Source organism: Pipra filicauda, unplaced genomic scaffold, assembly GCF_003945595.2.
Source record: "Pipra filicauda isolate LSUMZ 115617 unplaced genomic scaffold, ASM394559v2 scaffold157_size4220110_pilon, whole genome shotgun sequence".
In the NCBI taxonomy this organism is placed as follows: domain Eukaryota; kingdom Metazoa; phylum Chordata; class Aves; order Passeriformes; family Pipridae; genus Pipra; species Pipra filicauda.
In genome coordinates, this window is record NW_024104073.1 from 1,686,629 (window position 1) to 1,708,941 (window position 22,313).

Here is a 22,313-nt window from a genome sequence, read left to right on the forward strand (position 1 = left end):
CAACTTGGAGATGTGCACGTTACATATTTAATTTGTAGTCCAGAAGATTGCCCCCAAATACTTTGAACAAAAAACCTGCAGAGCAGTCACCTCTCACATAAAACATATATGTGGTGCTTACATATTCTCCGTGGGGCCCAGGGTTTATGAGGAGAGAAAGGAGGGAACAAACAACTCCCCTAAATCCCACGGGTTACCTGTGCAAAAGATTAGTAGCTCGTGGTTGTATTGCTCTAAGTGCAACCACTCTGCCTTGGTGAGAGAACCCTCTGCCAACAGAGGGTCCTCTGTGCAGGAATGCCCTGGAAGTAACATCATTAGCAGCCATGTTTTCAGGGTTTAGCAAGAATGAAAACTCACGGAGACCATGAAGTACTCGGTTAGACTTGGTGTTGTATACAAAAATAAATCTCGAGGGACAGAGTTCAGCTAATGAACTCTCTGCTGCTTCTCTTTGGGAGAATCAAATGGTAAATGGCATTCCCAGTAGAAAAATCAGGAGAGTAAATACTATCTGCAAGGAGGGATAGAAAATCCCTCTCTACCCCAAACAAATTCCTTCCTGGGAAGAGACACTTTCTGGTTACCTTCAAAGATATCTATATTAGTAGAAAACTGGAGATAACATACCCTTCCATGAACTTTCTCTTACTTCCTCACTTGAATGCCAAAGCCTTTCTAGAACACAGATAAAAGGCTATGTTTGCAGTTTAAGCAATGATGGCATTTGAGATTGTTGTAAAATCAAAATAAACTGGAAATATCCAAACAAATCCCAACATTAGTTGGATGCTACCTAAAGCCAAGAACAAACAAGCAAGCAATGAACACTGGCATTTTGGTTTTTTGCGTGGATATTACAAAAAATAGTAATCATACACTTTTTTTCTTTTTAAATGTTCATTACTTAGATAAAGCACGTATGAATGTAACATTCAGAATTGTAACATAGAAAATGTAATATGGGCAATCTGCTATTCCAAGTACACTTACCAAAATACAATTTTATAATGAAGAAAGTCTCAAAATACACCTGTACAACAACTGGGATCCACAAAATATGATTTAATAGAATCACTCAAGATCACTTCATTGAAACCACTTTTATAATACTGTTTAAAGAGTCACCTCTGGTCAAAGAGCATTCTCTCCCTTTTCCTAGCCCATCCCACTAAAGCAAGGGTTGAATTGTAACTGCAATGCATATCTTTTAAAACCCTAAATCTGAAGCAGTCCTATGAACTATGACACTGCCTACACTTAGACATGGGGAGGATGGGAATCACCCTCTCTGAGGCCATGGTACATTGAAACACTTACCCATATTATTGTCTGTAGCGCAAGCAGAATAATCTTGTAAAGGGCAATTAAATAGGGTCAAAATATGAATTAATTATCTCACTACCAAATCATTCCCTATGTGTTACTTAAGCCTGTAACATTACAACGTTACTGAAAAAGAAAAAGGTAACCATTTTATCCTATATTTTCTTTATTTGCTTTATGTTTAGAATTTGCTATTTAACTTCTATTAACAGAAATACATATAACAAAAGCTCCCTATCAAGTGGAAAAAAAGTAATTACAAATGCTGAAAAAGTTGGCCTCATTAACATATGTACAGACTCACTTACTTAATACACATCTTTGTGGGAATTAAACCATTTTATGACACACATTTATACAGGCATTAAACATTCCCAAGTAATTTTGAGCAGAGAATATGCCAAATCTTTAGTCTGGGCAGACAAAAATGTAGATTTCAGTTTTGATTGTGGAACTAACATGCAACATTCAGTCTGAGCTGCTGTTGGTAAGTTGTTCTGTCTTTTCCTGCAAAATTGAACTTGGATCTCTTTGTCCCTTCTTTTCCTTGTTCTGCTGTTCCTGGAGCTTCAGGATTAATTTTCGTATTTCTTCTCTTTTTGTTTTCATTCTTGGGCGTGGAAACCAGTCTGTTAAGTTCATTGGTAGCTCAAAACTCAAAATGGGGTTCTGAAAAAGAAAGGTCATTTGGATATTAAGTAAGGAGTTACAACCTAAAAGACTGAAGAAAACTACAGTGAGTAAAAGTTCCAAGCTTCATTCCATCAGAATGAAACAAAATTTCTACAATTTCTGTGTTTTGTACATGCACAATTATGGTGAAAGTCAATCAAGCTTCAGTATGTTACAGAGTAACATTCATCCAGATCACAGTTCTGATTTTAAGAAGGCCCGAACAATTTACTCTTTTTGCTACATCTTTTAGACAAAGCATTTGACTGCATAAATGTGTAAAACTGACCTAATAATAATAAAAAAAAAGAGACAGAAAATTACTATAAAGATATAAGACATTTTTTAAGAATGACTAACATAAAAATCTAGAGCTGATTAGGAATCCATTAATAAACATTCCTGTTCTTATAAGTAACCCTTAGGACCACAATCAACTAGGAAAGTCAGTTTTAAATTTCACCCTAAAAAAACAAAGCCCCCCGGCTACCACCAGCGTTTTTTATACTTACATTCTGTTGTCTTGCTAGAGATCATTCATTCAAAGAATTACAAGAATATACTATGAGACATTATCTATGCTCCTTCAGTGATACTGTACAACAACTCCCCTCTAATGAAATGACAGTTTGTGGAATAGTGTTCTCTCAAACTCCTCCTTTTGTTTATTCCAGTTTACACCATTAACGGGGTTATTTCAGGGTGAATTACATTCATCGCTGAGGTACCACAAGCAAGGCTGCTTGCGAAGAACACTGGTGACACTGCCCAGGAAGGTGTCGGTGCCGGACGCTGCACTGGCTCTCCGTGCCGGGCTGCAGCCCCTGCCCGGCCCCGCTCAGTGGCCCCGCGGCGGCCCCTGGTGGCCACTGCCCGGACCCCCCACACCGCCCCAAGGAAACGCGGGCCACACACTGGGCAGGGCCCGATGTAGTTCAGCAATCAATTTGCAAGAAGGAAAGGGCTAAGATTATTGAAACTTGGTGGCTTCTCACGCTCCTGGTATACAAAACAGGAAGCACCTGGCTACAAGTTCTATGCTCTCATGTATTCACTGGTAAAAGCAAAAGCTTTTGTCTTCCATTAGCATGAACGCACTCTGCTCTCATGTAAAATAGGAATGAGGGGAGGGTTGAGGAATGAAGAAGCAGCTGCCAGCTTTCCCAGGGAAGGGGTAGCTACTGTAGAATTAAGGAACAAAAGCACCGTGGATTCTAAAGAGAGTTAGTGTCCCATGCAGGCAACGTTTCACTTGACCATCATTTCTCCTCCCAACCAAGACCAGAAGGTGCCAGTACCTCCACTTAAGAAAGGAGTTTGTAACTTGAAGACCAACTCAGCTGAAGTAACTGTTCAACCAATTCCTTCAATGGAAACAAGATTTGGCATTTAACAATTCACTTGCATGTCTTCCTGCAAGTTAATAAAACAAACAAAACAAAAACCCCCTACCTGTGCCACATTACTGAATTTGTTAGTCACAGTTCTTAGGAAGAAGAGAACAAGCTTTTTGTACTGCATTTTTAGTTTAGATTTTGAACTCAAGTTCTTACTTGAGTAATTTTAAAGAGTACACACCAAAAGAACACAAAGGTAGAGTCTAAATGTATTTTGTACGATTCCCTCCAAAAATTCCATGGCTTATGATTTCTCAGATGTATGTACAATCTAAGAAGATAATTAGTTTATTTTCCAAGAAGTTATTATGTATGTTATATATAAATTAGTTTATAATGCATAATCTCACAAATAGGTATAAGACCTAAACTAGAAGCTTTTTATAATTGCAATCATTTTCATAGCTTATATTTGATTGCTGCAGGAAACAGAAATAGATACACAAACATACATACCTCAAAAAAACTCTCCACATACTGCAGTATGTACACTCCACAATCACTGAAGTTGTTCTGTTGTGGCACTTTTGGGTTGGAACCTTTCATGACATCTTTGGAAAAGCTTCTTTTACTGCCTTTCCTGACTTCCCATTCCACCTCTAAATATCTATGATAAAAGAGCATGCAAATGAAAACCCATTTTGTTTTTATTCCTTGAAAAATTTTGAAAAAAACCCCATAACAACCAAACCAAACTAAAAAAGCCCCCAACACCAGATATGAAACTTACTCCCTTAGTGTTTTCACAACGTTTGACCGTGAAGGGCCTCTCAGTGAGTCCATAAGCAAAATGCAGGGCCTAAGAGAGAATACAATTTTTAAGTACACAGTATTTTACAGCAGCCTGAAAAACACAACAGTACACAGAAAAGGTTTGTGAGGTGACCTTAACAAAACTATTGTTAAGGTCACCTCACAAAAACTACAAAGTTCTGCCAGCACTGCTGTAACCCCCTAACTGGGATAGCTAAATGGCAAGTTACCTTTATATTTATCCATATACTAAGTACACTTAGGAATGCACTTAAAAATATAGTACTATCAGACCAAAATAATTCGTTACTGGGAAACACTAGTTGCTTATAACACCCTCAGGTGATTCTGTGATGTGTATTTTGAGGGGTAAATAAATGCAGATTACTCTTCATGAATCTCTGCTTTTTTTCTAACAGTACCAGATACACATTCAGATAAGGTATCCTTTAAAGAAGTTTCAAACTAGTAAATTCAGACAAAATATTTGCATGCATTTATGTATAGATGTGTTTGCATTTATAAACTAATTTACATGTATGCAATTTTTTAAGCATAACCACATAATCGCTTCAATGTTTTCTTGTACTTGTTTTAATTTCTGATAAAAGAAAGCTATTATTTATATAGGTAATGCTCTTTAAAAAAGCATAATCTAGTACTTTGAAGGAGACAGAGGTGACAGCTTTTTCAGGGTAATTTTCTATTTCATAGAGAAGTAATTTTAAAATATGCTAATAGTAAAGTATTTAAGTGCTCTTAATGACTTGATACTTAAGTGTCAAAGATGTTATGAAATTTCCCATTTGGATTAAAATACTGTCTCCTGGAAAGTATTATGTATACATAATCCGTCATTAAAATGGGACAAATTTAGCCAAGCTATAATCAGAAGCTCATAAATATTCTTAAAACTCACAAGACAGAGGGACTTTTACTCCTTTATGAAAATGTATTGCCACATATTTCATATCATCATCAGTAAATTTACAATTTTATTCTGCATCATAAGAGTGTAATTGTGAAAGTCTTCACCTTTCTACTAAACATTATATTCAAAAAGAAGGAAAATATAAAAAGGAATAAATGATGAAAACATACAAAGGAAACTGTCAAGACAGCAAAACTAGTAACAGTATTTCTGGACTTGGAATAAGGCATTTCTGACACACCAAAATGCAAACAACTGCAGTCAATGTTACCTAAGAAATTATTTCTGGGTTTCATATAGGAAAAAAAGTTTTCAAATCAAAAAAACAGATCAAAAATGAAACAAAAAAGTGTGGAATACTCTTATTAAAAAAAAATACTAAGAACAGAGAGAGACAACAAAGAGGAACAGTGAAAACACATTTACATAAGGGGGCAGTTAAAAATTATTCCCATTTTCTTTTACTAATTTGAGTAGTGGCAAAAGTTTTCTTTAGTATTACTTTCATTTCAAGACATTAATCTGCTTTTTAATAGAGGACACATTTGAACATGCTTCCGCACATTCCTTCTGTAGGAATACAAGTGCAAGATATCAAAGAACAGCCTTATTGGAAGAAAAAAATCTTTGCTTGCCTGAAGCAGCGCACAAACTTAACAGAAACCCAAAAAGCTATTATTTCACTACTAGTTTCATTCAATACATTTTCTGCTCACTGAAGCTGATAGTACAAAGTATAAAATTGTCTCTCAAACACTAAGAGCACGCTGATTAAAAGTGTAGGAAGACTCAGGTATGAGAATTTCCCACAATTACTGTCCTTTATATTTCATAAACTTTTATGAAATTCCCATTTTAACTGTTTTAATACTTACTGTTTGCAGATAGTTGGCTTCAGGTACCATTGTCCCATTTCTGAATTACAGTTATCATCTACAAGGCCACCATCATCACTACTGTCTTCCTACAGAAGCAAGATGGTTACAGGTGTTTAAAAGTTACTATTGTTTTTTTCAAACAGATGCAAAAGGAATTACTGCTACACTCAACCATTTTCATTCAAGACCAATAACCTAAGTTTAATAAAGAAATGGTAGCTTTAATCTGAAATGACTGATTGTTTGTAAAGTTTGCCAACTTTTAGTCACATGATTTCTCAAATCCATGCTGGAATGGCACGGATTGAATGGTGCTATTTATTTGAGGCCTGCTGAAACTAGAAAAAAACTGCAGCTGGTATTTTCAAAACACTGCTGCCTTGAAAGAGGTTCATCTCCATTATTTGGTTATAATCTAAATTATCAATACTTTTCTTGCTAATGAATACTAGAAACTTGCTTGGTGGTTTCACATATGTTATCTTCTAGGTGAAATGAGACAAAAATCTGCAATAAATTCACATGTAAAACTCTATTTTTGCTCCAGAATGCAACAACTTGGTTCTTAGGGCAAGGAAGATTAAACCACCATGATACTGTATATTATGGGTTGTAAAAACAGTCATGCCACAAACCTGGAAATATCTTCTGACCTTTTGATTTGACTGTTATGAAACATATGGAAGTTTTACGAACAAACCCACTAAGTTATTCTATGTAAAAGTATCCCAGTGATCCAGAGTTTCTTACCATTCTATTGAGTTCAATGTTACTACCACAGATAATTGTGTTATGGGGAAAGAGATGCTTTCAAAAATTGGGAACCCCGTCTCAGCATAATTTGTGAAAATTTTTGTGAGAGTTGTGTACACTTCACAATGATCCTGTGACTGATATCCTCAAGCTATGCCATGAACATTATCATATTAGAAACTACTGCCTAGTTCCTAATACACTTGTTTCTGTTGCAGCCTCAACTCCTTTTTTTAGCAGATGCAAAGGCAGGTGCACTCCGCATCACAGTCTATGATTTCTATACTTGCTTTGTGCATTTTAGAGGATATCAGTGACAACTTCAGCCTAAATTCTAAACTACACTGCAGCCAAGGAACTTGGAATCTGCTCCTCCTCTCAAGGAACACAGCTGGCCATGTGCTTGCTGCCCTGCCTTCATGCCATGTACTTCATTGTCCATCTTCTGGGAACTCTAACTCCTACAAAATAGACAGTCAGGCACTTCCATCAGGCAAAACTCAGAATGCCTGCACGAGTGGCACAACAGGAGAGGTGGACTGAGTCCGTTTGAAACACACAGTTATGGTTCAACATAAACTGGAGCTTTTGTATGTGTGTGCACAGATACTATTTGGAAGTCATTACAGATAGCTGCAGACTCTGAAAAATAATAGGTTGTTCTGGACTCAAAGGTGAAAACCTGAAATCATACACCTGGAACATGAACAGGAAGCCAATTAAGAAGAGCAAATGTGTAACTTCTAGCTTGCTCACGTTGATCTTACACTGCAGAAGCAACAGGGCTATGGAATAATGCCCTCATACCCAGTACTGAGTCAATAAAGGACATTTTGATGATCAGTTTTTCCACAGTTCTAAAATCTAAATGTTTTCCAATTTGAACAAGAGAGGTACTTGATTATATATTCAGTCTGTGCAAATTTGATCAGGAGAAGCACCAATGAAACAAAACAGCAGAGTAGCACATACTTATAAATGTGGTTGTTTATGTCCAGGAAATGCAACTGAAAGAAGAGTAACTTGCTCTTGGGTTTGGTAGATAAAACATGGGGGTGGGGCAGATGAAAGACAGAAACATATTAACTTTCAGAGTTTCCACTAAAATCACTGTGTAATATTGTCACTATGACAAAGACTCACAAAATTAAATGCAGGTTCAGTACAGCAGTTCTCTTAAACAGCTAAACTAACAAATGTATAATCCTCTCTGTCAGCTGATCTGCAAATTTTTGTGGGTAACCAGTCCTTTGGATTTGACACTTACAAAGATAACTAGCTTTAGGCAATGCACATTCACAATGCGTATACTGCTTTTAAGCTGTCCATTCAAAATACAACACAACAGTTCACATTTCCTAAATAAAACTGCTAAATTCTTTACCTGGTTATCTTGGTCTTCAGAAAAATCTATAAGCTCATCTTCATTTAGTTTACTGCCATCAGCTGAGTCTTCACTATAGTTTAGTCTGATTTTGTGCAATCCATCTGTATCAATCACAGACAGTAGGATATTTAAACATCAAAAACCCGATGTCATCTCTGAAGACCAAACACATTTTAAATACCTCAGATGTCCTCAGGATTGCTCACAGTAACTGTGATACAGCTAACATATAATGATTTAATCATGGACATGAACAAAAGTGAAAAGCTTCTTCTAATTAGCATAACAGAAAATATATCTTATTCTGTGAAATGCCTAAAAAAAATCTGAGACCCCTAGACTAAAACCCACCATGAAATTGCCCCATAGTTCCATGAACAGTATAAACTGGTACTGCCACCAAAAGGGGCACTGATTTACTCTCTAAAATAACTATTTATTCCTAACCCTAGCTGGTTCCTTCCATGACACCAAATACATTCACACACAGTGGACCAGACTGAGAAAGAGCCACAGGCTTATGATTTTTTAATTGGAAACACTTCCTTGATCACTGTGCAGTTAATCAAGACTTGTGGTGGTAAAAGCAAAAATGCAGCTTGGGAACACACTGCTAGGGAGAGGATAGAATGAAGGATCAGCTCTCCTGGGAGCAGCAGCTTAGAAATATTTCTGAAACTTCACTGCTACATAAAAAGAATATCTGTAAATTCACTGTCTACCCCCTCTATATATCTAGTCATTTAGGAAACAGCATCAGAAGAAATAAAGAATCATGAATGTTATAGCTATACCTGTGCAAGAGGCAGATACAGATAGCTACAGGCTCACTAGTCTTACTATACCACCATACAAGACTTCAGAACAGATTTCGAGGAAAAAGAATAGTAAACTGTGGAAATAAGTGAAAAATAAATAACTCGTACCAGCAAACCCCAAAAGCTTCCCAGAAAAGGGCTATGTAATATATCTAAACAATCACAACAATAAAGGCATTGCTTATGGTGTCACTGGAGGACATACTACCTATTAAAGAAAACCAGGATTTCTGTAAGAACAGTAAATAGGGCAATGAACTAGCTAATAGAGAAGACCAGAGAACACCTGCATTTGAGAATATTTTCAACAGAGAATCTGAAGTACCACTTTGGAAAGAGGTCACCAGGGGAGTTCCACAGGGACAAACTTGAGAATTAGTCTTACTCAGTGCCTTTGAAAAGACCTTAGCACAAGAAGTGGGTCATATACTAATGTGACTTATTGCTGACAGATTTCTAAAAAATAAAAATTGGTATTGAGAAGAATCACATCTCATTCAAAAAATGAGCAATAAAAAGAGGATTATTTAAGTAATAAATATAGATACATTTTGGATGATTTCTTCAAAGCTATTTAGGTATGAACTCCTACAGATTCACAGGTTCAACACCAGGATTTAGTTTGAGATCCAGACATCTCAGTTTAGGCTCCCATATATAGCTAGCACCTAGGATCTCACAATGTTGAAAGTAAACCATAATTAGAGCACAGATCTACTCAACTGAACAGCTACTCTATATCTGCTTTAGGATGAGAAGAGCAGGTCTCTTGGTTTCACTGGCCCTATCGAAGAGGCACCTGTTATCTTTTGAGATATCCCTGGATATCCAGGACATATGTATGGATTTGGCACAGTAAACATCCACACCCTTCTGGAGCAACAATCAAAGACTGGTCAGAAAAACCAAGGCAGAATGCCCATCTTCCATCTGGTTGAAATGGAAGATTAAATACATAGCACATCTAAATTTAGCAGCCTAAACATATCCTTAGGGTCAATCTCACCCTTAAACCAGGACTATGACCAGTAAGAACATCTGCATTAATGAAAGGGTGCATCATATGCAATAGTTGAGCAAGAGAGTCTGAGCATTTAAGTTAGAAACAGAATGACCATCAGCTGCCAATACAGTGCAGCCATAAAAAACCCCCAAGAAATGTAATCCTAGCAAAAATCTGTCATAAAGCATATTCCAATTAATTACAGACAAGTACCAGTAGCAGCATCCAAGACATGAGACTACATCATACAGCAGCAATATCATAAACAGTAACAATGACACATAAAATGAAAAATCAGTTCAAACAAGAACAGATCTATGCACACCCCCAGCACCCCTCCAAGACCTTCTAGAAAAAAGTGACAACGTTATCACAAATGAATAAATTTAGATTAGACAGTAATAGAAGATCCACAAAGATAGTGAAGTTGTAATGGCCTGCAGTACAGAGATTAAACCACGTGATTGATAATATTTTCAAAACTTGTACTATAAGTGATACAGTTCCTTACTGTGTAAATTAAGTTAGTAGGAATACTACTGGTGACTAAAGTAAAAGCTTTTGCATGACCAGGTGTTTTGTACTTTATACCTCAAGGGGATCCAAACCTTGCAGTGAACAGAGAAAATGATCTGTTCCTAATTTCTTTACCTGCCTTTAAAAGTTATGCCAGCTCCTTTGTTCACTTGGGTACAAATACTGTTGCAGATCACTGAACTCAGTTTCCACAGCACTAAAGCATGAAAAAAGCCTCTCTAAATGTAACATGGAAGAAATTTTTTTTTCTTTAGAATTACTTTCTTCTTACTTGTTTTTACCCACCTTATCAGTACATTAAAAAATGAATAGTGTTGAAGTAAAACCTCAAACACTAGAAGACACTGAAATTAAGGTTGCTCACAATCTTAATTCAGTTTCCTCATACACATACATTATAAGGATCCATGGTAAACTACTATTCTTTCTTTAACAATTACAGTCTTAAGTGATGCAAAGAGATATCTACAAAGTTATCTTGTTTGGAAAAAGGGCACAAAACTGAAAAAGTAATCTGATTTTGGCAGTGTTTTATCTCCAGCCCTTTGCCATGAGAGTTATGTCAACAGCCACAAAAACTTTTAAAATGCAATAGCTGTGTATTACTTATATTGCGAGCACTTGAAATTCAGCCACATACTAAACATTCAAAGTACGAAGTTTACACAATTGCAGAAGTAGTAACAGATGTGAAATCTCCAAATGTTTCATTAAAATGTGCATACTTTTACCATTACATACCCATAGATTGGCTAGCAGCTGTGAATTCACCCTGTATACCATTTTTATCCATAGTTCTATGGTCTAGTTTATGGCATGCTGATTCCACAGTGTTAGGTTCTTCCACATCACTGTCTGTTTGAGTCAGTTTTTTGAAAGCACTTTTCCCCCTACAAGGACTTCGTCTACAACATGAAGACTCGCTGTCCTCTGTTTCACTGTTTGGGTCAATTAAAGCTGTATTGTACTTTTTGGTCAATGTTTTCTTTGCTGTGGACTTGGAAGGCGAGTTTTGTGCATCTAATTCATTTGGCAAAGGAGATGGTGCGTTACTCTCTCCATCTGAAGAGGAAGATTTCATCGGCATTGCAGCATTTTCATGATAGTGGGGATTTGGTTCATATTTGGGTTTTTCTAAACCAGGGAAACAGATAACAGCCAAAAACCAGTGGGCTCTGTAAAGGAAAAAAAACCAATTAAAAATTAGCAATTACATTAATGCTCACAGTTAAACCTGAAATTAGTAAAAACCAAGCAAAACACTGAGTACACACACACAAAATAAATGCGCGTCCATAATTATTCAAAGATAAACTGTAATAGCTGTTCACTTTTCTGAGCAAGTTTTACTAAGCCTTCACAGTCTTCTGTAAAAGTAGGATTTCTTCATGCAAGCAATAATAACCAACATATATATTAATATGATGCAGTTAGTTGAAAACAGGTGCTAACTATATATTTCAATTTGCTCATACTTTATGTATTCCTTTCGTTCTCTGAATTAAAACTTATTCTTTTTAGTATTTTCTTCATCAGCGCATGAATTAGAGATTGTAGAGTTCATGTTTTATGGCTGTTTTAACTTTTCTAGTACTTCAGCACTAGCAGTATAGCTAGTCAGATCTAACAGTATAGCTGAATTGCCCATACCCTTCCACCTATGAAATCTTCCAATTGTATTCAACACTTCACATTTTAGAAGAAATCTTGTCAACAGTGAGTTAAAGAAGGGGAAAAAAAGAGTGTTTGTTATGCTATCACCATGACTCTGTTGTCCTCTTCACCCTTCACAGAACTGACATTCTAACTTCTTCAGGATCAAAAATAGTTATACTCCTCAACACAAAATAGGTTTTGTCCCCGTTTCCTCCTATCTCCTTGCCTTTTCGGGCTTCACTGACTTGCCACTCAATCAGAAATGGAACAGCAGCAAATTCAGGGACTGAGGCATTACAAGTGGATTTTAAATGACCCCATTTAGAAATTTTCTGAACGATCTCTGATTCCCTACAGCAAATAACACAACAGAAGTTAGCTTTATATTATACAGATGTGTTTTAGAAAAAGAAGAAAAAGCAGTAGCTAAAAACACTAATGATTATGAAGCCTATACTCTATCAAAACTTAATGGCAGTTAAAGTAAGTGGCCTTTGAAAACTGCATGTGAAGCATGGAGGCATTTTGTCTTGAATGATTCACCACACTTAATAAATTAACATATTAAGTATTGCCAAACCCTAGAATTTGTGTGTACTCTACTAATATAGACTTTATGCACCAATTATGTAAACAGACTAGCAAATTAACCTGGATGTAGAAAGAAAAGGTCTTGTAACTTTTAAGACAACAACGTATCTTCATTGGAAACTTGAACAAGAAGGACTGCACAGGCAAAGGACACTGATGTGTCCTTTAACCACACAATGTGGTTAAATCACCATATTGTTCTCAAGTTAATTCTCCCCTAGAGTCAATCTGCCCACCTCCAGTTACTGTAGTCTGACAGCCTGTTAGATGATGAGTCCATACTGCCTAAACTAGTGGTTATGGGACAGTCTGGAAAGGCTTTCTGGAAACAGTCACTGAAGTCCAGCAACTCCCCATCAAACCACCACTTTCTCATTTCCCTGGATATGTGGGTATTTTTCTGCTTGCAATATTCTTACTGTACATACCAGGAAACCACTTTTACAAATGAGTGTCCTGTTATCACCACTCACCAGGCTTCAACTCATGGTAAAGGACAGTTCCAAAGGCATGAACAGGATTATTTCCAGGTAACAGATGCACATTAGAAGTCCATTTTTCATGCTCTCATCCCATGCTGTCATGGATGAGTCCATGAAACCAAACTAGTCTAAACCCAAATCCCCAACCCGCACACAATGTGAACATTATGCCTTCAGTACAAACTACTATGTGTTAAGTTACTAGCAATATAAGTAATTCTTACAAAACCACAGAACTATTTATTTTCATTTTCAGGTGGCTTCTAAGTCACCCTGTCTGTTATTTGCAGGAGATAAGCCTCATTTCTCCTATGCATAAATAATGTAGATATCTGAATGATACAAGAGAGGACGGTGGGAAGTAACTATATAACAAGTGCTAAGGCAACTCAAAATTGAAACTACAGATACTTCAAAGTTCTGGTACTTGAAGCTTCAGGGGAGAGGGATGACAAAGACAAAGTCTATAGTGGACAGGAGGAATACCTTACATCTGAGCAAACTGAATAACCTAAGTATCTAAAAAACTAAAGTTAGTGCTTGTGAACAGCTTTCTTGGGAATATAATTCCAACTTTATAAAAAGGATAGATCTATGTATAGTTGTCTCCTAACTGCCTCTCTACAAATAGCCTCAGAATGGAGCTGGAGAGGAGGCAGGAAAAAGAGAAGATTCAAAAATCTTCCTCTCCACCACACAATGGCATGGTATCTAGATAAATTTCTTTTTATTAAACTTACTAGCTTTTTATTTAAAAAACCCTCTTTTTTGATTTTTGAAATATTAGCTAGCATGGCTATGTGAAGTTAGTTAGAAAACTCCTCTCTCTCTGTCCTGACTTTATTTATGTTTTTATTGTATGCTTTGAAAATGCAGCAGTCTACTTTGGCTTAAGGACTGTTTAGATTATTTCTGTGAAATACAGAAATGTGTTTGTGACTATTTGCTCTGATCTTAAGGAAAGCAAGCATCGAAGTCCTTAGCAACTATGACAGTGCTAATGGTCTCCCTCCTGACCCACAAAAAATATCAGGAAAAAAGGATATAAAAGAAAAAGAAAGAATAAGGTTCCCAAGGTGGCAGAGATTTTCAATTGAATTTTCTTCCAATATTGGTTTATTGTAACTAAAGGATGATCCCACCTCTACAGTGAGATCTCATTATAAAGGACTAAAAAATGTAAATCCAAAAGTTATCAGCAACAAAAGCTTCGGGGAAAGAGCTCCAGAGAATGAGATAAAACTTAGAAAAAGTACTCAAAAAAGTTAATTTTTCCTCAGTATTTCTACTGCCTGATACTTCTTATACTACAGCATTTAAAGGTCTTACGTAACTATATTGTTTTTATCACCTGGAAGAAGTTGTTACCTTCAATTCACACTACAATGTAGCTTTAAATTTTAGAATTATGAAGCTTAAACCTTTACAAAATATGATAAAAAGGCATGTTCACTTACGCTTCATTAAGGGGAACAAAAATGAAATCTTTCTCAAAAATGTCAACATGCCGTGTCCACGTTCTTACTCGCCCATGTCGCTTTTGTTGTATTCTGCAAGGAGAAACCAATACATAATTTGTAAGGTGGTTTATTTTATTTGAGGGACCTTTTTCCAGATATTTTCATCTTGACAGGTTGTTGAAATTTTCAAGGCATATTCTATGCTTGCTATGGGTCTGGATGAAATTTTCAAGGTATATTCTATGTTTGCTATGGGTCTGGATGCCTCCTTGAGTTCTGTTCTTCTGTACAAGAAGTATCTGTTCCTGTAGTCTTCACTGTACTTAGCTCTTAGTTAAAATGACTGATCAACAGACTTACGAAAGGTTTGAAGTCTCATGAATATTTCTTCTTTCTCTTTGATTAAGGCGTTTATAGAAGAATGAACTGAACACATGTATTCTATCAGCATCTTCTTTTTTTAGCTTTTCAAGTACCAAATACCTAATTAAAACAAACAAACAACAACAACAAAAAAGAAAAAATTAATAGAGATATTAAAGTATTCACCACCAGAGTGAAAAGGACTGCCAACAGTGCTACCCTTGATGATCTCAGATGTCTTTCCAACTCAGCTGATTCTATGATCCCCACCAAATTGATGCAGCTTCTCAAAAAACAGCTATTTGGAGCTGACATTCCACAGGAAACAATTAATGCGAAGTTTGTGTAAATATTTAAGGTATTAAGTGCTCTGCTCAATCAACAAGTTGTTCTCCTGCTGTTGCATTTACTTTTTTATCACAGTAAGAAAACAAATTTTCAATTAATTTGTTACACGACCTATTTTGTATTTCAGCCACTAGATCTCCAAACACTCCCAAGAGTGACACAATCATTTTCTTTTCACCTCTATAATATTTTAATAGACCGAAAATTATACACACGCACCTTATGTGTAGCATAAACACAGTGGCATGTAACAATTTAATAAGCTTCTAACATTTGTAGCATCAGAAAATCTCAAAATTAATGTATGTATTACATTATTCAAAACAAAAAAGGCTTTTTCTTTTTTTAGTGAAATTTGCTCTTCAGAAGTTAAAAAAATTATAAAGAACCTTTTTCCATGTCAGAACAACATCACTGTCAAGCAGGATGGGAGAGGAACCAAAATTTCTTGCAAAATTACAAAACAACCTTTAAAATTACAGCTATACATAGTTGGAGACCAAGTGTTATCAACTGACCTATGAATTTTTAATGTCAGAACTTCTCAAGTTTTAAAGTAAAAGACAACTAAAAACTGATGTGAAATAAAACTTACTTTAAATAAAAATCAATAATAACATCATTTAAAAATTCGCCTTCATTTAGACAATGGAGGTCTTCGTTGGTCACAGAAATACCGCCTTTAGCTGGAGAAGGCGGATAAACTATCAACCTGGGAAGAAAAATACATTCAATAAGAAGTATGAAATGCCAAAAAACCCTCAGAGAATTGTTACAGGGAAAAGATAATTATCTTACTTTTCTATAGGACCAATAAATACTGTATGTGGTTCACCAATTTCTTCATCATCCTCAAAAAACGGTAACTGTTTATTTCGCTGCTGCATTTTGGACTCAGAAGCAACCTTAAAAGAATAAAGTCAATATTAATTTGCATATGGTGCTCAATTTTACTGAAGCGGTAATAAAACTCTGGAAGTCCAGCAGTGTAATATCCATTGTTTTTGAAAAAGACTTCAAGTTTGGGTTTTTTCTTTCCTACTTCCATCTATTACACTTAGTTCTTTATTCATTTCTTGCAGAGTCACTAAACTCTAATTCTTTAAAAGGTAGTTTGTTTAAAGAAAGCATTAATTAAATGCAACTACAACACTGCAACCTTATTTCTTGTTTGAGATACTGTAATTTTACCAGTAGATGAACTGGGAAAAAATTATGTTGTCTAATTATACTACAGATTTCTCACCCCAGAATAATTTTTAAATAACATTTCTTGTGGACCATTGTATAACCTTACAATCAAACTAAACACCTTAAAAAGTACTGTGAGTGCACAGGCTATTTCTCATAGTTTCATAACCCAGCATGGACAATTATGGGAATCTTCATATTAAAGTCATCAAAAGTTGTTGGAAATTTTTTTTTGGCTAATGACTAATACACTGTCTTTAGTGTATTTGTAACCCAAATAATATAATGATTTTGTTCTAAAACAAAAACATAATTACATTTTTTATTTTGCTTTCTCTGTGAGATGGGCTTCCTTTGGAATTGTCTTCCAAGCACTTAGTAAATGCAACAAGCCTGGCATTGGCTTCTTCAAAGGAAATTTTCACAAAGAAGTCAGAAATATTATTTCTAATACCAATGTCAGTAATTATTTTTTCAAATATTGAGTTTGCATGAGGATCAAGACCGGTTTCAAAAATCAAAATTATGTATTGTTCTTCTTGACCTATAAAGAAGCAGAGAGAAAACTATTCATTTAGGAATAAAATAAAGCATGTTGCAATAATAAACAAATTTTATAGAATCGTGGGACAACATGAGTACACACTGCTGACAATACATGTAAGCAGCAATACAGATCTGTGCAGACAGACAGAAGGATTAACTACCAAATCTTCCTTACCGACATTTGCAAAGAGTGCATTCAACTTCTGCCTTAATCTAGCAATGTTAATTATACCTGATAAATTTTTAAATGACACTGAATGCAAAGTCAAAATATATTTTGTTTGAAATAACATCTCTGCTTAATGACAGTAAGACTCTGTAATCAATACTTTCTCTTTTTCTTATTGCTGTTCCTATCCTATTGTTTCAGTACAATTCCAGAAATTATGTATTCAGCATAATGTCCTCTCTGATCCTAGAAGGCTATACTATAAAACATCACTGTTTTTGAAGAAGTTGGAGAGAATGAGTCGGATCAAGCAGCTATTATATAAATACCACCCATTTATATCATCTGAAAAATCAAAAAGCAGTAAATTGCACTGAGAGGAATTATTTTAGGCAGTCAGACACAGGAATAGGATTCAGGCTGCAAATCCCAGTCTCACATAGCTGCCTAACACAGAGCTGCCAGAACCTGTTTCTCCCTAAGAGGAGTTTCAGACAGATGTATAACCATTTCCCTTTGGTCATTCCTAACCCAGCATGCTAACTGTTGTGAAAAATAATTCTTCAGCAGCATAAGTCTCAATTTACTGCACAGAGAATTTAGATGTGTAACTGGGTTTTGGGCGTTCCTGTTTTTGGGAACTAGGCATCTACACACAATTGTATACAAAGCTATGGATTCAGGCTCGAATTAATTTCATTGTTTACAAAGCAAAGAGCAACTCTGTTATCATAAAGTGCTCCTAAGTATGAAATACAATAAAGCAGCTAGGTATAAAACTAGTTCAGTGCCACAGCCTCAGGGAAAAGAGCTGCGAGGCACTGCTGAGAGGCATGCCAAGGGAAGGACTTCTCACACAGACAGCTCAGGAAGCTTTTCCTTTTTTCACTTGTGAACACCTGTGTCCACCTGGGGTCTACTTCCTGCTCCCAGAATTGTGTAAAGGTCCCCTGCGTGCTCTCCGATTACTTTTGTAATTATAATACTCCTTATAGCTCATACTTTTTATAGGAGGTGGATAAGGTTATTGTAATAGTATTATGGAAGCACACAATTCTGAGACTGTTGAAAGCTTTCTTCCTCCATTTGAATGCATCATGTTTGTACAAAACTGAGTATAAATAATCACAGAATTTAACCTAAAGAAAAGCCTACTGAAGGGTAAGAGGACTCTATGCTGATTGTAACAGGAGTGCATACGAAGATGCTAGGTCCTTGAAAACTATGTGGAAATTAAATTTTATTTTAACATGCACAAAGACTATCCACGTATTTTCCAAGCATTGGAAAATTGGTCTAACTCATAACATCACTACAAGTATACTGGGGAAAAAAATCCAAGCCAAGCCATACAACAGTTTCTACTGAAACTAAGGTCTGTCAGGAGTACAGCAGAGAAAGCAGAAGAGTAGTAAAATCTGTCACATAAGTGTAAAGACTCATATACAAAAGTTAAACAAACCAACTTGCTTTCATTGACTACAAATATTAGTGAAAAAAGTTATAAACTTTTAGTTATAAACTAAACTGACTGAATGTTGTAATTAATTAGCATGTGTCTGGACAAACAGAATGCCAAGCTGTTCTGAACTGTAACTCTTCACCAGCCTTGGAAGGTGACAGTGACTGAAAATACACTACACCTACCCCAGCCAATGATGACCGTTTTAGTCTTAACGCATTTAGTCTAAATTCATGACCCAAAATATTAAAATACAATTTAAAGTCAATAGTAGACTAAAATTGTTTTACTTACTGTCTCCTTTACATTCGTACCAGACATTATCTTTACTCATTTTCAGTTGATCTCTCAGGCTACTACAGGTTGCAGGTACTGTTTGTAGGAAAACTACTGGCAATTTTCGGACACTACACCATTCACATTTGGTAAGCTCTGAAGTTTTCAGGTTAATCTCTCTGATATCGTTTTCTGATTCTACGAGAAAATAATAACATAATATTAAATTATAACAAAGATTTTTATCTTTCCTTTACAATTTCCACCTTGATTTTAACAAGAAATCAGTATGTGCTCACTAACACTCTTAAAAGTTTTTAAGACTTTGAAGTTAACGCATATCCAGGAAGTGATGGGTTTTTATATCTTAAATAAGACAAACTGAATTCCAATGTCACCTGCCAGGAATCAGAAACAAACTGTTTTCTTCTCACCAACTTTAATCTACTCTTTATTCCATGGGAAAAAAACCCCCACAGTTTCCAGTGGTTTAAATTGGCAAATATTACTATGACACATTTTACAACAGGTTTGTAAAACTTTCTTTGTAGAAAGTTCTCTTATGAAAAATAACTTTAAAAAGAAGAGGAGAATAAACACGTGCAGAGAAATGATCTGACAAGGTAACAAGGTACTGCTCTCAGTTGACTTCCAAAGAGAAACGACGGTAACATGGTAAATTTTTAACACTACATCTGATGGCTTCCAATGCCAATATTGAGTATTTTACAGGTTTTACTGAATTATGAAACTGAATACAGAAATTGATATAGACGCAAAACTCAAAAAAATTAAATGGAAAAGTGCTAAATGCTCCAACAGACACAACATTTAATGAGTCACCATTTTTATGCTATTGAGGGATCAGGTCCCATGAAAATAATTTCACTGTGCACCTTTTTTGACTAAACTTGATAGCTGTCTTCTACAAATTATAGTAAGCTTTTTAGTGTTTTATTTTTTAAAATACATTTAATGCATGAAAACTGGTAGTTTCTATTCATCTTTATTTTAGGTGCAACATAAATATACTTGACTGACAAAAGCTACATTTTACAGGCTGTGAGACACCTTTCTGCATATAATAATGACAAAATACAATAGTTCTCTCTAGAAATAACAAAAGCAAAATTCAATAGAACTGTATCTTAAGACTGCACCCAACAAAAGGTAGCAAAGTTTTTCAGGCCCAGAACAAAATCCTACAAAAGAAAAGGAAGAAAACAGAGCAAGTGTTGTAAGCTCACCATTTCCTAAGCTATGTCATTTATTCTTTATACTGTATTTCTTTCAGTAACATGAAATATACAACTTTTAGGCAAGAGAAAAAATTACCAAGGGAGATATAGACAAGAAAGGTCTAAGACACCTGGGTGGTTTTTACTGTCTACTTATGATAGCCGAAATAATGAACTAATATAGTGTTAAAGAGCTAACAAGTTTTACAAGAGGGTTACTCTTGCTTTTTATTTTTGATAATAATTTTCAAGACAACCATAGCCCATCATCACCAGAATATCTACAGATCTTCAACTCAGATGAAGGGGAAAAACTAATGACCCAGCTGTACGCACAGCACAAATTGCTAAGTCCCGCTATCAGTGAATTTTTTCCTGTCAGTAGATGGCAGAGATAATGCAAAATCCTTTTGTTTTTTATTCACCAGGTAGTTTAGGTCAAATTTGTACTCTCCATTTTTTTTTTCTTATCTGACTACAGGCACCAGTATAATTTATTACATAAATGACAAAACCAGAATGAATACTGAATTATCATTCACTTGTTAATACCTTTAACAAAGTTACTTCATTCAAAATATATATATTGAGTACCAACATAACGTGAAAAATGTACTCACCTTCTTGACTCTCTAGCCGTATTTTGATATAATCCAAGCAAAACTGAAAGAAAACATAATAGTAAGATTTCACATCTTCTCCAAACCAAAACTGACTGAAAGCCTTTTAACTGTTAGTAAATACATTTCAATTGACTAAGTACTTCAGTAATAAACATTTTAAAATTAAAATTTTACATGTCAAATTTTTAAAAAAACCCAAAATGTACATTTTAGCACAACTCAAGGAGGCAAGCACATTCGTTACTACTCAAGAGTCCTTTTCAGTCCTACTGTTGAATTTTAGATCTCTCTCAAGTACTCAGTTTCCAAAAGTATTTACAATACCTTGAAAAACATAACAAATTGTATTTCTTCAAAAGAGAATGTTATCTATCATTATTTAAGCAAATTAAAAAAAAACCAGGGTTTTGCAGGAAGGTGGAAAGAACAGGTAACACCTCTCTGCTGTTTCTGTGGTTACCCCAGCAATAAGTATGCGTTTTATCTGGCTTACTGCATACAACTAACCTCCAATGTCTCCTTGAAAACTTCCATGTAACTTGGAAGGCTAACAAAAAAAAAACATTGTTCTATAGAAGCAAAATTAATTCACCTGTAGGACAATGCTTCTTCCTCCCACTTATCAATATCCATATTTTCTGTGGCTGTTGTTTTCAATTTTCTTAAGAAAGGCATACTAACCCATAACTCCCCAGCAACCAAGTAAACAGGATTTTCAAGGCTTTTGTAGGCACAATGTTTCTATTAAAAACCAGAGCTAGACTGCAGGTGTTAGTACGCAATAGTAATCTGAGTTTCTTTGGAAATCATGGCCTCTGGAATTATGGACAAACTCACTGTTCCACAGACAAAGGCAAAATATTACGTTTTTTCAAGTATGAAAATAACAATGTCCGTGAAAACCTGAAAGGAGAGCTGTCAAATAACAAGTTTACTTACAATCACAGGTTCCACTACCATTCTTCGTAGCGTTCCTATTCGTATACTTCGACAGTTCAGAATGACACTTTCACAGGAATTTTGATAATTTAGAGGTACAGTCTCGGTTACCATCTCTTGAGAAATAACTTTACGACGTTTTATTGGAGTGTCAGACAGAATGTTCCCAAACTGAAAAGTAATTTTCAAGGTTTCAGAATGTCTCACTAAGGTTTATTGCTAAACCAAGCTTGTTAAAACTAAGGACTAAATTTTCGGCAAGTTTTCTGTTGGTCAACAGGATTACTTGCTAGAGCTTCCACCTCATATACAGAAGGTAGATATTTACTAAAAGACTTTTTGGGAGCCTGAGGATGTTAACATTGCTACATTCAAGAAGAAAAAAAAAAGGTAAGCTGACACTTGTAGACATTTTGTTAACATTTTCAAGATCGTGAATAGTGCTTTTAAAATTGCCAAAACCAATTCAATTTTAGTCATTTTGAAACGTGCACCTGGCAAAACAAAGTTATTT

At 35.5% G+C, this 22,313-nt stretch overlaps 1 protein-coding gene across 2 annotated transcripts in view; it reads right to left on the reverse strand.

The window, feature by feature from the left end:
- Window positions 1-881: 881 nt before the first annotated feature.
- SENP6 (SUMO specific peptidase 6) overlaps window positions 882-22,313 on the reverse strand; it is a 71,491-nt gene continuing 50,059 nt past the window's right edge. For both annotated transcript variants that reach the window (XM_027713593.2, XM_027713592.2), the window contains 14 exons: window positions 21,800-21,970; window positions 20,858-20,900; window positions 19,018-19,197; window positions 16,864-17,090; window positions 16,154-16,260; window positions 15,951-16,067; window positions 15,005-15,127; window positions 14,642-14,734; window positions 11,197-11,630; window positions 8,095-8,198; window positions 5,955-6,043; window positions 4,126-4,194; window positions 3,852-4,002; window positions 882-1,995 (listed from right to left, as the gene is read on the reverse strand). In XM_027713593.2, coding sequence (XP_027569394.1) covers window positions 1,795-1,995; window positions 3,852-4,002; window positions 4,126-4,194; window positions 5,955-6,043; window positions 8,095-8,198; window positions 11,197-11,630; window positions 14,642-14,734; window positions 15,005-15,127; window positions 15,951-16,067; window positions 16,154-16,260; window positions 16,864-17,090; window positions 19,018-19,197; window positions 20,858-20,900; window positions 21,800-21,970 — 2,109 coding nt within the window. In that variant the 3' untranslated portion in view covers window positions 882-1,794. The remainder of the gene's footprint in view (window positions 1,996-3,851; window positions 4,003-4,125; window positions 4,195-5,954; window positions 6,044-8,094; window positions 8,199-11,196; window positions 11,631-14,641; window positions 14,735-15,004; window positions 15,128-15,950; window positions 16,068-16,153; window positions 16,261-16,863; window positions 17,091-19,017; window positions 19,198-20,857; window positions 20,901-21,799; window positions 21,971-22,313) is intronic.